Source organism: Ranitomeya imitator, chromosome 10 (assembly GCF_032444005.1).
Source record: "Ranitomeya imitator isolate aRanImi1 chromosome 10, aRanImi1.pri, whole genome shotgun sequence".
NCBI lineage: Eukaryota > Metazoa > Chordata > Amphibia > Anura > Dendrobatidae > Ranitomeya > Ranitomeya imitator.
In genome coordinates, this window is record NC_091291.1 from 40,505,427 (window position 1) to 40,527,126 (window position 21,700).

General features: G+C 48.4%; 1 protein-coding gene across 1 annotated transcript in view; it reads right to left on the reverse strand.

Annotated features, from left to right (window-relative positions):
* TNNI3 (troponin I3, cardiac type) overlaps positions 1-21,700 on the reverse strand; it is a 46,926-nt gene that overhangs the window by 6,266 nt on the left and 18,960 nt on the right. The window contains exon 6 of the mRNA XM_069742963.1: positions 2,233-2,418. Coding sequence (XP_069599064.1) covers positions 2,233-2,418 — 186 coding nt within the window. The remainder of the gene's footprint in view (positions 1-2,232; positions 2,419-21,700) is intronic.

Below are 21,700 nucleotides of genomic sequence, written 5' to 3' on the forward strand. Positions count from 1 at the left end.
ATGAGCAGATCAAGGACACAGATAACAGAAATTTAGGTTGTACAGTACTGATGGTAAATGATCTGGCGATCCTCTTTGTCCGCTTAGGGCAGACAGAAATGACATGAGAAGCGTCGCCACAATAATAACACAACCTATTCTGACGTCTGAAACCTTGTCGTTCCGTTCTAGACAGAATCCTATCACACTGCATTGGCTCAGGAATTTGCTCTGAGGACAACGCCACAGCGCGCACAGTTCTGCGCTCCCGAAAGCGCCGATCAATCTGAATGGCCAGATACATAGAATCACTCAGACCGAAAGGCGTGGGAATCCCCACCATAACATCTTTAACGGATTCAGAAAGACCCTTTCTGAAAATTGCCGCCAAAGCATCATCATTCCATTTAGTCAACACAGACCATTTTCTGAATTTCTGACAATACAATTCTGCCGCCTCTTGACCCTGAGACAGGGCCAACAAGGTCTTCTCAGCTTGATCCACAGAATTAGGTTCATCATATAATAAACCTAAAGCCTGAAAAAAGGAGTCTACATTAAGCAAAGCCGGATTTCCAGATTCCAGGGAAAATGCCCAATCCTGTGGATCGCCACGCAGCAGGGAGATGATGATTTTAACCTGCTGAATGGAATCACTGGAGGATCGAGGTCTCAGAGCAAAAAACAGTTTACAATTGTTTTTAAAACTCAAAAATTTGGGCCTGTCACCAAAAAACAAATCAGAAGTAGGAATCTTCGGCTCTAAAACAGGAGTCTGAACAATATAATCAGAAATACCCTGTACCCTAGCAGCAAGCTGGTCTACACAAGAAGCTAATTCCTGAATATCCATGCTAGCACAAGACTCCTCAGCCACCCAGAGAAAAAGAGGGAAGAGAAGACAAAACAGAATACAGAAAAAAAAATGGCTCAACACCTTTCTTCCCTTCTTCTGAGATGCATTTAACTCATTATCGGCCAGTTGTACTGTTATGATCCGGTGACCTTGGAGCCGCATGGAACTTTCTCTGGAGTTGGTGTAAACTGTACTGACCGCAAATCCTGAACTTAACACCGCAACTAGAAGTAGCCATGGGGTGTGCCTAACAAATCCTAGACACCTCGACACAGCCGGAGGACTAAATACCCCTATAGATGGAAATAGGAATACTACCTTGCCTCAGAGCAGGACCCCAAAGGATAGGCAGACCCCCACAAATATTGACTGTGAGTAGTAGAGGAAAAGACACACGCAGGCAGGAAACAGGATTTAGCAAAAGAGGCCACTCTAGCTAAAATAGGAAAGGATAGGACAGAATACTAAGCGGTCAGTATTAAAATCCTTCCAAAAATATCCACAGCAGAAAATACAAAAAATTCCACCATCTAACTAAAGATGTGGAGCGTATATCTGCAACTCCAGAGAATCCAACAAGACTGAGAAAATACTGACACAGTCTAAGCTGGACAAGAGAAAACAAATGAATAGCAGAGAATATAAGCACACTGCATGTGTGCCACAGAAACAAAAACCAGACACTTATCTTTGCTGAATTGGCAGCAAGGCAGGAGGAACCAGACAACCAGACAAATGTCCAAAACCTCCCAGAACCATGGACAACTGACAAGGACTAATGAATCCTGCACACCTAAATACCACAGTCAGAACTGCAATCAGCAGAAACACCTGACCAGGACTGCAACTCAGGGACAACTGCATTACCACTTACAACCACTGGAGGGAACCCAAAAGCAGAATTCACAACAGAGGACATTATTACTGGAAAGGGAACATTATACCAGGAAAGGACCCATAATTGGGGGATATTATACAAGAAATAGGGACATCATACCAGGAATAGGCCCAGGGCAGGGGATATTATAAAAGGAAGGGGCACAGTATGGGGGACATTACACCAGCAAGGGGCCTAAGATGAGGGACATTATTACAGGATGGGGCCAGAACAGGGGACATTATTAAAGGGGCCAGGGCGAGGGGATATTATAACAACAAGGGGCAAGGACAAGGGACATTATTACAGGAAAGTGCCTGAATGGGGACATCAGTATATGGAGGGTAAACACATTTCTTTAAAATATCTAGAATGTTACAAGGGCCTATTCATCTGAGCAACATGGAGGTGAGGGCCCAGGTCCAAATTTTGCATCGGGGCCCATGGGACTCTGTTTATGAACTGCTGACCAGCACAGTCTCTGATTATTAAAGGTACATTTTGGAAAAATCCGACTTACTTTATCTACATCATCTTTTTTGGCTTGTTTCACTTGCTTGAGATTGGCTCTTAGGTCCATGGCAGCTTTGTGCTTGGTGCCCAGGAGCGCCCGCATCATGGCATCGGCTGACAGACGTACCCTTCTCAGCGTCGGGCGTTTGAACTTTCCACGCAGGTCAAAAATCTTCTGATTCAAGTCCTCAATCTGTAATGTCAAAAGAGACCCTTTGCTGTTAAAAGCAAATCCACCTGATGACACAGAAACAGTTGAAGTCGAGACACATCCCCATCATCCCAGAACAGGTCCCCAAGTTTGGGAATATCTTACTGGATCCAGGATAGCTATGTTAATAGTGAATGATGGAAAAAATAGTCTCTATAATACAAACAATTTAAAGAGTAATTTTCACTGGATTTTTAATTTTAAACTAAGAACCACCTGCGATTGACGTCGCTCCACTGATTCTGGAACAACTTTTCTTTTTCCTGTGCGTCCCTCAATTCCAAAGTTAATCCCCCCCGGTAATAATTTAATAAGTTACATTTTCTCTTTAACCACTAGGGCATGTTCCACAGAACTGCTCTGTGGGCGTTTGCTTTTTCTCCTCTGCTGCTAGCCAATCAAAACATGGCCACACCCACAGAGAAGTGTTATGGCACATGCTCAGTTGATTGAAGGATAAACTTGCACCTTTCCAGGGGGGATAAGTTTGGAATGGAGGGGTGCAAACGAAAAATAAAAACTGTTCCAGAATCAGTGGAACTGCGACAATTGAAGAAGATGCTCAGTTTGAATGAAAAAAATCAATTGAAAGGTCCCTTTAAGGAAATATTGAGGAGTGATTATGCACTTTCGAAGGCTCCCTAGATATTGCAATTGTCATATTTTACAACAGATAAATTAAATTCTTCACACCAGATGCTATAGGAAATCCCTTGTTTTACGCAGCTGAAGATAACAAACTAAGGAAATGACTAGCCTCGTGCCATCTGACACTCGTATTTTTAAAATATGAATCCAAAATAGGAAATTCTGTAGGAAAGGAATGAAATATTACACAGAGGGCGGCTTATAGGGGCTTCAGAACCGAGGATACAACCTATTCTAATGGCATAACCAGCTGACTAAATGAGTAATCCTCTGCATTGTTTTGCAGGTATCGCTGTGTACATTTTGCAGTTGCTATGCCTTGTATTATAACTCACTACCGCGTCATACCATTCAAGGCAATATAACTGAGCAGCAGCCACTTTCAGGGTGCACTGACCCCCCTATGGTCAGTGGATCACTACTGGGTGCACACAGTCCGACGATCTTTAAAGGGGTATTCTCAAGTTTGAAAGTTATCCCCTATCCATGGTATAGAGTGTAACTTCCAAATCACTGGGGATTCAACCAGTGGGGTCTGTAGCGATAATTGTGCTCACTGCCGCTCCATTATGGGAGTGCCGAAGACCCACCAAGTGCAGCAGTCAGCTATCTCCAGCGGTCCCACTGAGAATGAATGGAGAGGAAATGCACATGATCGACATCTGTTTTATTAGCATGGGTCTCTTTTTGGAATCAGTGGGGGTCCCAGCAGTCAGACACGCAGGGATCAGAAAGTTATCAATTATCTAATTGATACACACAGTTCATGATTATGGAGGACTACATGGCGACAGGTCTACTAATCCTCTAGTGGAAATTTCCTGCTGATAGACAAAACTGCAGCAAGCAGCCTAGTAAGTGACACATAGCTGGAATCAGGGTCTCAGCCCCTACACTAAACTGCTCTCAGATTACATAGCAAACACCTGGTAAAAGATTCTCTTTAAGGATCATCTGCTGTTTGCTTTCACATTGTTGCTAGCAGGTATGATAGCTCTCCAGTACTCTGGTCCAGCGCCCTGAACTACTGAAGTGGCTACTGGATCGGGGTTCTGCAAATATTTTTTTGCTCAACCCTATGGATCACCACACTTAAATGGTAGTTTCAGTGTGAAAATGGCAAGATTGCTACATTTATTTTTTTTAAATACAGTTCATGATATTATATATATATATATATATATATATATATATATATATATATATATATATATATATACAGTGGGGCAAAAAAGTATTTAGTCAGTCAGCAATAGTGCAAGTTCCACCACTTAAAAAGATGAGAGGCGTCTGTAATTTACATCATAGGTAGACCTCAACTATGGGAGACAAACTGAGAAAAAAAAATCCAGAAAATCACATTGTCTGTTTTTTTAACTATTTATTTGCATATTATGGTGGAAAATAAGTATTTGGTCAGAAACAAACAATCAAGATTTCTGGCTCTCACAGACCTGTAACTTCTTCTTTAAGAGTCTCCTCTTTCCTCCACTCATTACCTGTAGTAATGGCACCTGTTTAAACTTGTTATCAGTATAAAAAGACACCTGTGCACACCCTCAAACAGTCTGACTCCAAACTCCACTATGGTGAAGACCAAAGAGCTGTCAAAGGACACCAGAAACAAAATTGTAGCCCTGCACCAGGCTGGGAAGACTGAATCTGCAATAGCCAACCAGCTTGGAGTGAAGAAATCAACAGTGGGAGCAATAATTAGAAAATGGAAGACATACAAGACCACTGATAATCTCCCTCGATCTGGGGCTCCACGCAAAATCCCACCCCGTGGGGTCAGAATGATCACAGGAATGGTGAGCAAAAATCCCAGAACCACGCGGGGGGACCTAGTGAATGAACTGCAGAGAGCTGGGACCAATGTAACAAGGCCTACCATAAGTAACACACTACGCCACCATGGACTCAGATCCTGCAGTGCCAGACGTGTCCCACTGCTTAAGCAAGTACATGTCCGGGCCCGTCTGAAGTTTGCTAGAGAGCATTTGGATGATCCAGAGGAGTTTTGGGAGAATGTCCTATGGTCTGATGAAACCAAACTGGAACTGTTTGGTAGAAACACAACTTGTCGTGTTTGGAGGAAAAAGAATACTGAGTTGCATCCATAAAACACCATACCTACTGTAAAGCATGGTGGTGGAAACATCATGCTTTGGGGCTGTTTCTCTGCAAAGGGGCCAGGACGACTGATCCGGGTACATGAAAGAATGAATGGGGCCATGTATCGTGAGATTTTGAGTGCAAACCTCCTTCCATCAGCAAGGGCATTGAAGATGAAACGTGGCTGGGTCTTTCAACATGACAATGATCCAAAGCACACCGCCAGGGCAATGAAGGAGTGGCTTCGTAAGAAGCATTTCAAGGTCCTGGAGTGGCCTAGCCAGTCTCCAGATCTCAACCCTATAGAAAACCTATGGAGGGAGTTGAAAGTCCGTGTTGCCAAGCGAAAAGCCAAAAACATCACTGCTCTAGAGGAGATCTGCATGGAGGAATGGGCCAACATACCAACAACAGTGTGTGGCAACCTTGTGAAGACTTACAGAAAACGTTTGACCTCTGTCATTGCCAACAAAGGATATATTACAAAGTATTGAGATGAAATTTGGTTTCTGGCCAAATACTTATTTTCCACCATAATATGCAAATAAAATGTTAAAAAAACAGACAACGTGATTTTCTGGATTTTTTTTTCTCAGTTTGTCTCCCATAGTTGAGGTCTACCTATGATGTAAATTACAGATGCCTCTCATCTTTTTAAGTGGTGGAACTTGCACTATTGCTGACTGACTAAATACTTTTTTGCCCCACTGTATATACTAGCTATTGAACCCGTTCTACGCCCGGGTGGCGAACATTTATATTGGTATATGCTGCTCCATCCTGCGTCCCCATCCTGTCATGTGCTGCTCCATCCTGCGTCCCCATCCTTATGTGCTGCTCCATCCTGCGTCCCCATCCTTATGTGCTGCTCCATCCTGCGTCCCCATCCTTATGTGCTGCTCCATCCTGCGTCCCCATCCTGTCATGCGCTGCTCCCATCCTGCGTCCCCATCCTGTCATGCGCTGCTCCCATCCTGCGTCCCCATCCTGTGATGCGCTGCTCCCATCCTGTGATGCGCTGCTCCCATCCTGCGCCCCCATCCTGTCATGTGCTGCTCCATCCTGCGTCCCCATCCTGTCATGCGCTGCTCCATCCTGCGTCCCCATCCTGTCATGCGCTGCTCCATCCTGCGTCCCCATCCTGTCATGCGCTGCTCCATCCTGCGTCCCCATCCTGTCATGTGCTGCTCCATCCTGCGTCCCCATCCTGTCATGTGCTGCTCCATCCTGCGTCCCCATCCTGTCATGTGCTGCTCCCATCCTGCGTCCCCATCCTGTCATGCGCTGCTCCATCCTGCATCCCCATCGGTCATGCGCCTGGTATGTGCTGCTCCATCCTGCGTCCCCATCCTGTCATGTGCTGCTCCATCCTGCGTCCCCATCCTTATGTGCTGCTCCATCCTGCGTCCCCATCCTTATGTGCTGCTCCATCCTGCGTCCCCATCCTTATGTGCTGCTCCATCCTGCGTCCCCATCCTTATGTGCTGCTCCATCCTGCGTCCCCATCCTGTCATGCGCTGCTCCCATCCTGCGTCCCCATCCTGTCATGCGCTGCTCCCATCCTGCGTCCCCATCCTGTGATGCGCTGCTCCCATCCTGCGTCCCCATCCTGTCATGTGCTGCTCCATCCTGCGTCCCCATCCTGTCATGCGCTGCTCCATCCTGCGTCCCCATCCTGTCATGCGCTGCTCCATCCTGCGTCCCCATCCTGTCATGCGCTGCTCCATCCTGCGTCCCCATCCTGTCATGTGCTGCTCCATCCTGCGTCCCCATCCTGTCATGTGCTGCTCCATCCTGCGTCCCCATCCTGTCATGTGCTGCTCCCATCCTGCGTCCCCATCCTGTCATGCGCTGCTTCATCCTGCATCCCCATCGGTCATGCGCTGCTCCCATCCTGCGTCCCCATCCTGTCATGTGCTGCTCCATCCTGCGCCTCCATTCTGTCATGTGCTGCTCCCATCCTGCGTCCCCATCCTGTCATGCGCTGCTCCATCCTGTGTCCCCATCCTGTGATGCGCTGCTCCCATCCTGCGTCCCCATCCGGTCATGCGCTTGTAAGAGGGTGAACTGTAGTCCCACTGAGAGGGCACTAGGACCCTGTGGTTTTTGCCTGTTGCAGCAGAAGACAGACAGTGCAAAACTCCCAGAGACAGTGTGTGCTGGGGGGTGGGGTCCAGTGTCTCGTGTGTGAAGTGAAACTAGGAAGTGAGAGCTGGGAGAGAAAAGGCGGGAAGCAAAGGAGAAGCTGCTGTGAGATCTTAAAAAAGAGACTGTGTGTGGATTTACTGCAAGTGTTTTTGGAGGAAAAGAAGCTTTTGAGAGACTTTTTGTTGCTAACGTTCCCCTGGAGAAGAGCTAACCTTTTGTTTAACTCTGTGAGAGACTTGTGTTGCTAACGTTTCCTGGAGAAGAGCTAACCCTTTATCTAAGAAAAGACTGAGACTTTACTAAGAACCCAGTACGAATTTGGAAGTCTGTGGATTCCCTGTGCGTTGAGTGGAGAAACAAGTCTGGACAGACGGCTGATACAGAGACGGACGGATTGTCGTGGAAGCATTCCTAGGAGCTACAGAAGCAGAGACAACATCGTGAGACCACTAACTAAGTCCCCGGCGTTTGGGCTCGGCATCGGCCGACAAGACAAGAGGAGCTTGCTGTAACTTATTGGCGCTGAAGATATGGACTGGCTACAGCCTGTGCGGATTCCTGCCTGAGAGGAAATCTATCTCAGGATACGGTACCATAGTTATAGATACCCGGGTATCTCTGCTCAGAGTGTTAAGTTGTTACTTTAGAGGTGTATCTTATATTAGAGTTGTGTAAGTTATACTCAATGTGCCATTCCAGGGGCTCCCTTAATAACACTACATTCAGTTTACACTTGTTCCTGTTTTTAGTTGCCTGTTAGGTAAATTTCTTACTAGTCTGTTGTAGTACACAGTTCTCAGGAGACCTTGGAGTGGCACAGTGATTTCAGCTGCTGCTGAATTAGTGTATCTTTGGGGTGCATCTGCCTTAATATTCTCCATATTACCTTGATTATTTTGCCTTTGAGTAAATACCGTTGGAGATTTCTGCCTTGGTCTTGGTTTGTGACTCACTGGATCATATTCGGACCTCTGGTCATTACATTTTTGGCGTAGTCGGCAGGATCCAGTGTTTGTCATGGACGAGGGCGAGGGTGGAAATGACCCCGCTGTATCCGCATCCTCCTCGGGGGTTGGGGTTCCCCTGGCAGCCGTGGCGACCCCGGGAGGGTATGTGCCTGTAGGGGCTTTACTTCAGCACATGCCGAAATACGATGGGCGCAATATGGCGTTGCAAGATTGGGCTGAGAGAATCCGGAGTATTCTGCGCATGTGTAATTTGACCCCCGCGTTACGCGCTGAGCTGGCATTAAATGCACTGGAGGGTGATATTAGGCGTATGGTGATGGTGCGCCCAGAATCAGAGAGGGATACATTAGAAAATATTTTGGAACTGTTAGAGGGGAGTTTGGGGGGCCGACCGCGTGTGGCCCAGCTTCGGTCCCTATTCTTTAATCGTCCCCAGAGAGATTGTGAGTCCCTGATGCAGTACTCTAATATTTTGCAAGAGATGTTGAATGAGATGCAGCGACTAGACCCGGGGGCCATGGGGGCGTTCCGGGAGGTAGACCGCTTGCTCCGGGACCAATTCATCAGCGGTTTAGCCAATAGACTTCTCCGGGACAAACTGTTGGAAATGGCCCGGGTTGCACCAGAGTTATCTTTCTGGCAGATTTACCGAGCTGCAGTGGAAAGGGAAGAGAAATCAGCCTATGTTCCCGAGGGGTCAGTGAACAGTGCCCAGCTGGAGGAAGGTGGGTCATCAGGGTCGGGGGGAGAGGGGCTGGTAAGCGTGGTACAAGCTTTGCGTGCTGAGGTGAAGGAGTTGAAGCTGAAATTGTCTCAACTGACAGTTGATCCCGCCTCTACCCCCTCACGGGAACCTCCTGCCCCACCCCCTGGAACGGTGACCCCGCAAATGGCCAGGTCGTCCTATCAGAATGAGTCAAGCCCTCGCCCACGAGGAACAATCACCTGCTGGAAGTGTGGCCGCCAGGGACACATCTCGCGTTACTGCCGGGCGCTTACAGCCCCAGAAACCACGTCGCCGGCTTTAAACTTCCGGCCGCTGCCATGAGAGGGCAAGCAGCAGCGGCCCCACCCACACAAAGCCCTCAACGGAATTAACAAGATTTGTTTACATGTAGTCCAGTGATAGAAGCAGAGTTTGAAGGGCGGAAGATGAGGTGCTTGGTTGACACGGGATCCGAATGTACTATAATGCCTCTAGAAGTATATGAGAGATACTTCAGTCGACTAGTGATTCCAGAGGATGGCCGAGTGATACGACTGACCGCCGCAAATAATGGTCAATTGTCAGTCAAAGGGATCGTGTGGATGCAACTAAAAATGTTTGGTCAAGAGCTGGGGCAGAAAGGGGCAGTACTGGTGGAGCACCCCGCTAGAAGAGGGATGGAAGTGACGCTCGGAATGAACGTGCTGCAAGATTTGAATCACCAGATGTATGCCAGTGAAGGACCCCGATACTGGGCCCGTGCGACAAGACACCGACCCACACAGAGAATTCTACACCGTCTAGTGCTGAGTTGCGACTTGCTGAAAAGTGCGGTCCCAGGTGGCCGGGTGGGCCGGGTCCGAGTGACTTCGAGGGCCCCGATCCTGCTGGGACCCAGACAAGAGGAACTCTTAATGCTGCCTGTGGGAGCTGCACAGAGATTGAATGGGCTTGAAGTGCTACTTGAGCCCGCCCGAGAGGGTTCCTCATTTGCCAAGGTACATGTGGCCCGGTCTTTGGCGATTGTGAAGAATGGACGAGTGCCGGTCCGATGCATCAATGTTTTAGATGAAGCTGTTGCAATTCCCGCTGGGACCATACTGGCTGAACTGTTCGTGCCGGCAGAGAAGGTGCCGGAAAATGCAGGGTTCGAATTGCGACCAGACCAACAGTCATCCTGGACATTCGCGGTCGAGGTAGGCCGGACTGAACCTCCTACGGAGGAATGGAATGTTCATGTGATCATGGAGCAGATGGGAGTGGATCGGGAGAAGCTGACCCCCGTGCAGTTGGAGCAGTTGGAGAGAGTTTTGTGGGAACATCAAGAGACCTTTTCCCGACATGGAGAGGACTTCGGGTGTACCCAGACGATTGAGCATGAGATTCCAACGGGGGATACTCCACCCATTAGAGAAAGATATCGTCAAATTCCTCCGGTGCTCTATCAAGAGGTGAAGAGCATGGTGGCCAGTATGCTGGACAACCAAGTGATCCGAGAGAGCCGGAGTCCCTGGGCGGCCCCTGTAGTTTTGGTCCGCAAGAAGGATGGGACACTCCGATTTTGTGTGGACTATCGGAAATTGAATGCCCACACCGTACGGGACGCATATCCTTTACCCCGTATTGAAGAATCCCTCTCGGCCCTGGGTCGGGCCAAGTATTTCTCAACGTTGGATTTGGCAAGCGGGTACTGGCAGGTCCCAATGGCTGAAAAAGATCGGGCCAAGACGGCGTTTGTCTTGCCAATGGGGCTCTTTGAGTTCAACCGGATGCCCTTTGGCCTCGCTACCACCCCGGGAACCTTCCAACGCCTGATGGAACATTGCTTGGGCGATCTAAATTTTGAATCAGTCCTGATATATCTAGACGACATTGTTGTGTTCGGAACCTTATTTGAAGATCATCTGGAGAAGCTGCGTCAAGTTCTCCGGCGGCTCAAGAGCTACGGCCTGAAAATAAAGCCAAAAAAATGTCAACTGTTACGAAACCAGATTGAATATTTGGGGCATCTGGTGACCCCGGATGGGGTACTACCTTTAGACAGTAAGATTAAGGCGGTACAAGAGTGGCCACCTCCTTGTGACCTGCGAGAAGTGCGGGCCTTCCTGGGCCTAGCAGGATACTATCGGCGGTTTGTGCCTAAATTCTCACAAGTGGTGAGTCCCTTGAATGAACTTTTGAGAGGGACAGCGCTGGGTCCTCGAAATCGCCCCATTCCATGGGGGCCCCTACAGGAAAAGGCATTTGATGGAGTGAAAACCGCCCTAACGAGTGCCCCATTGCTGGCCTACGCCCGGTTTGACACCCCTTTTTTTGTTGTATACCGATGGTAGTCTTCATGGGTTGGGGGCAGTACTAGCACAGGTGCAGGACGGCCGAGAACGAGTGATTTCTTATGGCAGCAGATCTTTAAGAGACTCCGAGCGAAATCCGGCTAACTACAGCTCATTCCGGCTGGAATTGCTGGCCCTGGTGTGGGCAATGAGAGAACGCTTCGCCGAGTATCTAACAGGAGCTGAGGTGCTAGTCATGACAGATAACAACCCGCTAGCTCACTTAGAGAATGCAAAACTGGGGGCGTTGGAGCAGCGGTGGGTCGCCAGACTGGCCAAGTTCAATTACAGCATTAAATTTCGTTCTGGTCGAGAGAACGGCAATGCAGATGCATTGTCAAGAGTGCCCCTTGGGTCATCCGGGGAAGATGTTGACGAACAACTTGAGGATACTGAAACTCCAGCTTTGGGGCAAATACCTATCTTCCAAAGTGTGGTACACTCAAGTGGGGTGGCCACCGGGATGCCCTGTGTCCTGGGTAAAACACCCTCAGATTGGACAAGAGTCCAGGATGAGTGTCCGGACGTTGCACTTGTGCGCCGTTGGGTACAAAACAAGGCCTGGCCCAGTGCAGAGGACAAGGCTCAGTTGTCCATGGAAGGAATGAAACTCCTTCGACAATGGGATAAATTGTTTGTGGAACAAGGTCTTTTGTATCGTAAGGTGTACCTGCCATCGGAGCTGCAGCATCGGTACCAACTGATAATTCCTGTGGGGATGGGGCCAGTGGTCGCTCGTGAGGTGCATGAGAAGGGGGCCCATTTTGGAAGTGAAAAGACACTTCAGTGGTTGCAGCGAGTCCTCTACTGCCCTGAGTTGGGAGGGATGGTGGCCGACGCGTGTTGGCAGTGCCGAATTTGTGGGCTCAACAAAAGCTCTGAGCAGCGGGCTCCCACACAGTCTATTAAGACTTCAGCTCCACTGGAACTACTCATGATTGACTACGTGTTGATAGGGTACTCTACGTCAGGGTACTCCTATTGCCTGGTGATGACAGATCACTTTACCAAGTATGCTGTAGCGGTGCCGACAAGAGATCAGACGGCCAAGTCGGCGGCTGAGGCAGTGTGCCGACATTTCTTCCAAGTGTTCGGGTGTCCGCAGAGAATACATTCAGATCAAGGGGCCTGCTTTCAGGGGACGCTGATGAAAGAGTTGCACCAGCTCTATGGTATCGAGCAGTCGAGAACAACGCCTTACCAACCTCAGGGTAACGGGGCGTGTGAGCGTTTTAATCGGACCCTGTTGCAAATGTTGAGGTCCTTAGAGAGTCAGCAACAGACATGCTGGCCTGAGTATCTCCCCGAATTGATGTGGGCTTACAATAACAGGGTGCACAGTACTACTGGTTACTCACCACACATGTTGATGTTTGGTAGACCTGGCCGAGACATTGAGGATTTGAACATGCCAGATCCCTCCTCCGCCCCCCTTCGGACTGCATCCGAGTGGGTACGAGAGCATCGGCGGCGGTTGAGGGTGGTGCATCAGGTGGTGGGCGACCGCCTTCGCCAGGTGGTCCATAAGGACACGCGACCTGTACAAACAGAGCTGTTCTCTCCGGGAGACAGAGTGTTGGTGAGGACAAAACGACGGTCAGGAAAGCTGAGTGACCGATGGGAGGCGATACCGTATCTGATAAAAAAAACAGGTGAACCCTGAGATTCCAGTGTACGAGGTCGAACCGGTGGGGACAGGGGGGCCAACCCGTAATTTGCATCGTAACATGTTACAGCGGTGCTGGTTTGAAGATTCGGCGCCTACCCCCCTAGAGCCAGAGGCCATGTTTCAAGGGGCGGAAGCTCTGAATGATCTTGAGTTTGATGGTGTGCTTACTCCTGCGCCTGCTTATTTGCCCCCTGTGACCGATCTGGCCTCGGGTGATGAGAATGTTGGGGATATGGAGGATGTTGTTGAGGAGAGTGCATCAGGTCAACTGCTTGGTCCTGACGCTGTATCACAGGACATCGAGCCGCAGGAGGAGACAACTCCACTTACGCCCACTAACACGACCACGGAAGAGACTCTAGCTCCCTCTAAGGTCGCACCTGTTGATGTAGGACTCAGGAGAACTACACGATCTACGGCAGGAATACCGCCTCAGCGATATGCTCAAGATGAATTTGAGTGGGGAGGTATGTCGAGGACGCCAACCTCTAGTGGGGTGGCATGTAAGAGGGTGAACTGTAGTCCCACTGAGAGGGCACTAGGACCCTGTGGTTTTTGCCTGTTGCAGCAGAAGACAGACAGTGCAAAACTCCCAGAGACAATGTGTGCTGGGGGGTGGGGTCCAGTGTCTCGTGTGTGAAGTGAAACTAGGAAGTGAGAGCTGGGAGAGAAAAGGCGGGAAGCAAAGGAGAAGCTGCTGTGAGATCTTAAAAAAAGAGACTGTGTGTGGATTTACTGCAAGTGTTTTTGGAGGAAAAGAAGCTTTTGAGAGACTTTTTGTTGCTAACGTTCCCTTGGAGAAGAGCTAACCTTTTGTTTAACTCTGTGAGAGACTTGTGTTGCTAACGTTTCCTGGAGAAGAGCTAACCCTTTATCTAAGAAAAGACTGAGACTTTACTAGGAACCCAGTACGAATTTGGAAGTCTGTGGATTCCCTGTGCATTGAGTGGAGAAACAAGTCTGGACAGACGGCTGATACAGAGACGGACGGATTGTCATGGAAGCATTCCTAGGAGCTACAGAAGCAGAGACAACATCGTGAGACCACTAACTAAGTCCCCGGCGTTTGGGCTCGGCATCGGCCGACAAGACAAGAGGAGCTTGCTGTAACTTATTGGCGCTGAAGATATGGACTGGCTACAGCCTGTGCGGATTCCTGCCTGAGAGGAAATCTATCTCAGGATACGGTACCATAGTTATAGATACCCGGGTATCTCTGCTCAGAGTGTTAAGTTGTTACTTTAGAGGTGTATCTTATATTAGAGTTGTGTAAGTTATACTCAATGTGCCATTCCAGGGGCTCCCTTAATAACACTACATTCAGTTTACACTTGTTCCTGTTTTTAGTTGCCTGTTAGGTAAATTTCTTACTAGTCTGTTGTAGTATACAGTTCTCAGGAGACCTTGGAGTGGCACAGTGATTTCAGCTGCTGCTGAGCTTGTGTATCTTTGGGGTGCATCTGCCTTAATATTCTCCATATTACCTTGATTATTTTGCCTTTGAGTAAATACCGTTGGAGATTTCTGCCTTGGTCTTGGTTTGTAACTCACTGGATCATATTCGGACCTCTGGTCATTACACGCTGCTCCCATCCTGCGTCCCCATCCTGTCATGTGCTGCTCCATCCTGCGTCCCCATCCTGTCATGTGCTGCTCCATCCTGCGCCTCCATTCTGTCATGTGCTGCTCCCATCCTGCGTCCCCATCCTTATGTGCTGCTCCATCCTGCGTCCCCATCGTTATGTGCTGCTCCATCCTGCGTCCCCAATCCTTATGTGCTGCTCCATCCTGCGTCCCCATCCTTATGTGCTGCTCCATCCTGCGTCCCCATCCTTATGTGCTGCTCCATCCTGCGTCCCCATCGTTATGTGCTGCTCCATCCTGCGTCCCCAATCCTTATGTGCTGCTCCATCCTGCGTCCCCATCCTTATGTGCTGCTCCATCCTGCGTCCCCATCCTTATGTGCTGCTCCATCCTGCGTCCCCATCCTTATGTGCTGCTGCATCCTGCGTCCCCATCCTTATGTGCTGCTGCATCCTGCGTCCCCATCCTTATGTGCTGCTCCATCCTGCGTCCCCATCCTTATGTGCTGCTCCATCCTGCGTCCCCATCCTTATGTGCTGCTGCATCCTGCGTCCCCATCCTTATGTGCTGCTCCATCCTCCGTCCCCATACTGCCTCTGACCCGCTCGGCGCCGAGTGCTGGGGGGCCTGAGCAGGTGGGGACACCGGCACGCTGTGGGGGTCAGGTGCCGGTATCGCCGCCAGCTCAGGCCCCCCAGCACTTACTATACTCACCTGTCTGTCCCGTTCCATCGCTGAGCGCCGCCATCTTCCCGGTCTCCTGACTGTGACTGTTCAGTCAGAGGGCGGCGCCGGCGCCCATTAAGCGCGTCACTGCGCCCTCTGAACTGAAGGTCACAGACCGAAGACCGGGAAGATGGCGGCGCTCAGCGGTGGAACGCAGGACAGGTGAATATAGGCAATACTCACCCTCCTGGCGGTCCCTGCTTCTCTGTTGGAGATCGCGGTGTGCGTTCAGTGTGAACGCACACCGCGATCTCCCGGGAGCGTCACTCTGTGAGGCCCAGACTGCGCCGGCGCTTGCGCCTGCGCAGTCTATAAAGGCTTCGGACAGAGTGACGCTCCCAGCGTTATATTATAGATATATATATATATATATATATATATATATATACACACACATATATATATACATACCATATGTTTAAAAAAATGCCAAAAATGTTTCCTGTAACACAAAAATCTTTATTCACATTAAAGGGAATCTGTCAGCAATTTTTGCTATGTAATCTGAGAGCAGCCTCATGTAGGGGCTGAGACCGTGATTCCAGTGATGTATCACCCTGGGCTGCTTGCTGCAGTTTTGATAGAATCACTTTTTTTCTGATGTACACTGTGCTGGGGCGGGGTTACACATCTGGACTGCCTGGCACATGATGTGTAGTCCTGTAGTAATAATTTCCTGCTGATACAATACTGATTGTATTGAAACTACAGTCATGGACAAAAATTTTGAGAATGAGAGAAATATTAATTTTTCCAAAGTCTACTGCTTCATTTTTTCTAATGGCAATTTGCATATACTCCTGAATGTCAGAGTGATCAGCTTAACAGCAATTACTGTACTTGCAAAGTCAATATTTGCCCAGAAAATGAACTTTAACCCCCAAAACACATTTCAACATCATTGCAGTCCTGCCTTAAAAGGAGCAGCTAACATCGTTTTAGTGATTGATCCATTAACACAGGTGTGGGTGTTGATGAGGACAGGGCTGGCGATCAATCAGTCATGATTAAGTAAGAATGACATCACTGGACACTTTAAAAGGAGGCTGGTGCTTGGTATCATTGTTTCTCTTCAATTAACCATGGTTATCTCTAAAGAAACACGTGCAGCCATCATTGCACTGCACAAAAATGGCCTAACAGGGAAGAGTATCGCAGCTACAAAGATTGCACCTCAGTCAACAATCTATCGCATCATCAAGAACTTCAAGGAGAGAGCTTCCATTGTTGTCAAAAAGGCTCCAGGGCGCCCAAGAAAGACCAGCAAGCGCCAGGACCGTATCTTAAAACTGTTTCAGCTGCGGGATCGGACTACCAGCAGTGCCGAGCTTGCTCAGGAATGGCAGCAGGCTGGTGTGAGTGCTTCTGCACGCACTGTGAGGCGGAGACTCTTTGAGCAAGGCCTGGTTTCAAGGAGGGCAGCAAAGAAGCCACTTCTCTCCAGAAAAAACATCAGAGACCGACTGATATTCTGCAAAAGGTACAGGGAGTGGACTGCTGAGGACTGGGGCAAAGTCATTTTCTCTGTTGAATCCCCTTTTTGATTGTTTGGGACATCTGGAAAACAGCTTATTCGGAGAAGAAGAGGTGAGCGATACCACCAGTCTTGTCTCATGCCAACTGTAAAGCATCCTGAAACCATTCATGTGTGGGGTTGCTTCTCAGCCAAGGGAATCGGCCTAAACACACAGCCATGAATAAAGAATGGTACCAGAATGTCCTCCAAGAGCAACTTCTCCCAACCGTCCAAGAGCAGTTTGGCGCCCAACAATGCCTTTTCCAGCATGATGGAGCACCTTGCCATAAAGCAAAGGCGATAACTAAATGGCTCATGGAACAAAACATAGAGATTTTGGGTCCATGGCCTGGAAACTCCCCAGATCTTAATCCCATTGAGAACTTGTGGTCAATCATCAAGAGACGGGTGAACAAACAAAAATCAACAAATTCTGGCAAAATGCAAGCATTGATTATGCAAGAATGGACGGCTATCAGTCAGGATTTGGTCCAGAAGTTGATTGAGAGCATGCCAGGGAGAATTGCAGAGGTCTTGAAGAAGAAGGGTCAACACTGCAAATATTGACTTGCTGCATTAACTCATTCTAACTGTCAATATAACCTATTGGTACTCATAATATGATTGCAATTATATTTCTGTATGTGATATAAACATCAGACAAACACTAATAAAAACCAGAGGGCAGCAGATCATGTGAAAATATAATTTTGGTGTCATTCTCAAAACTTTTGGCCATGACTGTACAGCAAGCAGCCCAGTAAGTGACACATCGCTGGAACCAGACTCTCTGCCCTACATCATGCTGCTCTCAGATTACATAGTAAAAACCTGCTGATGGATTTTCTTTAACCCCCTTTGCCACCTGAGACGTAGCCATACGTCCCTGTGACCTGGGTCGTATTAACCTGGGATGGATACGTGTTTTGGAAACCACACAGGCTGTGCGCGCTCGATCGCTAATTCTGACAGCTGACAACCAGACACTCAGTGCCAGGAGCTGTCCCACACTTTAACACCCTAAATGCTGCAATCGAACTTGGATGCAGCATTTCGGAAACAGGCAAAAGGAAGACAGCTCCTCTGCCCTTGGATTGGGGACCCTGCAACGTCATTGCGGGGTCCCGATTGTTGCCATGGTGACCTGATGTGGTCATGACCACATCTTGGTCACCAGAGCTGGCAAAGTTGCTAGATCATGATCAGCAAGTTTGTCTGTCAGTGCAGAGCTGACAGTTTGCATAGCATGGGGATGCTGCTGTATCCCCATGCTGTACAAGGAATCAGACTGCAAAAAATGAAAGTCCCATAAAAAAGGGATAATAATCTGCAGATATTACTTTTTTTTTTAAAGGGATATTCCCAATTATTATACCATGGTGTAAATACGCTCAGTTATGGGGTCAATTCTCCTCCATCATTTTTACTGTCAAAGTGGCACTGCTGTACAGGGAGCTGCTCCGTTCACTTACATAGGGGTGCGTTGTACTCCCCTACACCGCAGCTAGATGGCAGTGCTGCTGTGAAGGGGAAAAAATGCTGCTGCCCCTGTTCTTTTGCAAGGTCCTGACAATCCGACCAATTCTAAGTAAAATACCATTATGTTTAATGTTGGGGAATCTCCTTTAGACTGGAGTCACATACAACATATAAAAAAATCAGTCTGTTTTACATGGACGAGAATCGCAGAATGTTCCCTGAACGTGTGCAATGCGAGGATTCGATTTTTTCGCATGTAAGCATCCGTATGACATCCGTATGGCGAGATTCTCTCGCCGGCTTGCAAAATGGACATATAATGGATCCATGGGCTCAAACATTCCTGAAAACATATATATATATAGATATATATACTAGATGGTGGCCTGATTCTAACGCATCGGGTATTCTAGAATATGCATGTCCACGTAGTATATTGTCCAGCCATGTAGTATATTGCCCAGTCACGTATATTGCCCAGCCACGTAGTATATTGCCCAGCCACGTAGTATATTGCCCAGTCACGTAGTATATTGCCCAGCCACGTAGTATATTGCCCAGTCACGTAGTATATTGCCCAGCCACGTATTATATAGTGCAGAGTTCCATAGTATATTGCCCAGCCACATAGTATATAGCACAGCCCACGTAGTACGGTATATTGCCCAGTCACGTAGTATATTGCCCAGCCACATAGTATATAGCAGAGCCACGTAGTATATTGCCCAGTCACGTAGTATATTGCCCAGCCACGTAGTATATTGCCCAGCCACGTAGTATATTGCCCAGCCACGTAGTATATTGCACAGCCACGTAGTGTATTGCCCAGTCACGTAGTATATTGCCCAGTCACGTAGTATATTGCCCAGCCACGTAGTATATTGCCCAGTCACGTAGTATATTGCCCAGCCATGTAGTATATTGCCCAGCCATGTAGTATATTGCCCAGCCACGTAGTATATTGCCCAGCCACGTAGTATATTGCCCAGCCACGTAGTATATTGCCCAGTCACATAGTATATTGCCCAGCGACGTAGTATATTGCCCAGCCACGTAGTATATTGCCCAGCCACGTAGTATATTGCCCAGCCACGTAGTATATTGCCCAGCCACGTAGTATATTGCCCAGCCACATAGTATATTGCCCAGTCACGTAGTATATTGCCCAGTCACGTAGTATATTGCCCAGTCACGTAGTATATTGCCCAGCCACGTAGTGTATTGCCCAGCCACGTAGTATATTGCCCAGCCACGTAGTGTATTGCCCAGCCACATAGTATATTGCCCAGTCACGTAGTATATTGCCCAGCCACGTAGTGTATTGCCCAGCCACGTAGTATATTGCCCAGCCACGTAGTGTATTGCCCAGCCACGTAGTATATTGCCCAGTCACGTAGTATATTGCCCAGTCACATAGTATATTCCCCAGTCACGTAGTATATTGCCCAGTCACGTATTATATAGTGCAGAGTCCCATAGTATATTGCCCAGCCACATAGTATATAGCACAGCCCACGTAGTACGGTATATTGCCCAGTCACGTAGTATATTGCCCAGCCACATAGTATATAGCAGAGCCACGTAGTATATTGCCCAGCACAGAGCCACGTAGTATAGAGAGTTAAAAAAAAAAAAAACATATACTCACCTATAGCCCGTTGAAGTCCTGCTATACTCACCCTCCGCCGCCTTTCTCGCTCCTCGCCACGCTCCCAGGACCGCACCATTGCAAGCGGCAGCTTCCGGTCCCAGGGCTGGTGTGAGCAGGACCTATGATGACGTCGCGGTCACATGACCGTAACATCACGGCAGGTCCTTGTCGTACACCAGCCATAGGACCGGAAGCTGCCGCTTGCAATGGCGTGGTCCCGGGAGCGTGGCGAGGAGCGAGAAAGGCGGCGGAGGGTGAGTATAGCAGGTTGTTTGATTTTTTTTATTATTTTTAACATGACATATTTTTACCATTGATGCTGCATAGGCAGTATCAATAGTAAATAGTTGGGGAAACACAGGGTTAATAGCAGCGGTAACGGAGTGCGTTACACCACGGGCCGTTACCGCTGCCATTAACCCTGTGTGAGCGGTGACTGGAGGGGATTACGGAGCGGGCACCGGGCAGTGAGTGCAGGGGAGTAGGGGAGGGACTAATCGGACTGTGGCCGTCGCTGATTGGTCGCGGCAGCCATGACAGGCAGCTGCCGAGACCAATCAGCGAACGAATAACCGTGACAGGACAGACAGACAGACGGAAGTACCCCTTAGACAATGATATATATATATATATATATATATATATATGTCAGTGACACACATACCTCTCTGTGTTCATCATCTCATTAAATACATTTACATTTGACCAGCTTAATTTTCCTGAAATTGCCTGCGCCCCCGACAACCAATGTGCAAAAATTTTGCACCGGTCTTTCTATAAATAAATAAATAAATTAATAAATAAATAATAAATAAATGATCAGATCGCCTCTATGTAGCAGAATTACTCACTTGCTATGAGCCCCGACCACTGGGTGGCGCTCACTGCAATCCGGCACTGACAACCACAGAGGTCTCCAGGAGACCTCAGGTTGTCATGCCAACACACCAGTGACCCATGATCACGAGGCAGGGGTCACCGATGCGCGTATTTCCAGCCCGATGGCTGGAAGCGCCATTTAATTGCCACTGTCTGAGTTTGACAACGGCATTTAACTGGTTAACAGCCGTGGGTGGATCGTGATTCCTCCTGCGGACATTGCGGGCACATGTCAGCTGTTCAACATGTCCCTGGAAAGATGTGGGGTCACCGCCGGAGCCCACATCAAGGGGAGGGACCCCGACATCGGCGTATTTTTACACCCGATGTCGGTAAGGGGTTAAATGTGTGTGGTCCCTAAAAAAAATGGTTTTGTAAATTTTGTCAGGATGTGGAGTAAGACATGTGGGGCCGTGTGTGGGCGATAAGAGCGGCAGTTCTTGTTTCCGAAAAGGGAAACCTAGTATAGACAGTGTCTGAGTGCCCGAGCTGGCGAAGAGGACACTGAGGATTCAGGACGGTAACGGCCAAACCTATACAGTCCTCTCATAAGGAGCATTCCCCAGTACTCAGCTGTAGGATGGCCACACATACATGGCCGGTCGGGACCCCCGCTAATCATGGGGGCTCCAGAGTGCGGGGACACCTCTCTATAATAGCCATAAATCTGAAGATGACGTATGGAAATGGGGCATCTAGCTTCAAAATAAGCTTCATAAGAAAATGGTCTGACCAAATAAAATGTTCAAACTGGTTAATAATAACAATAATAGTATAATGATAATATAATACACATAATACTAAACTATAATAGTAAATAATACCAATAATAGTAATACAAA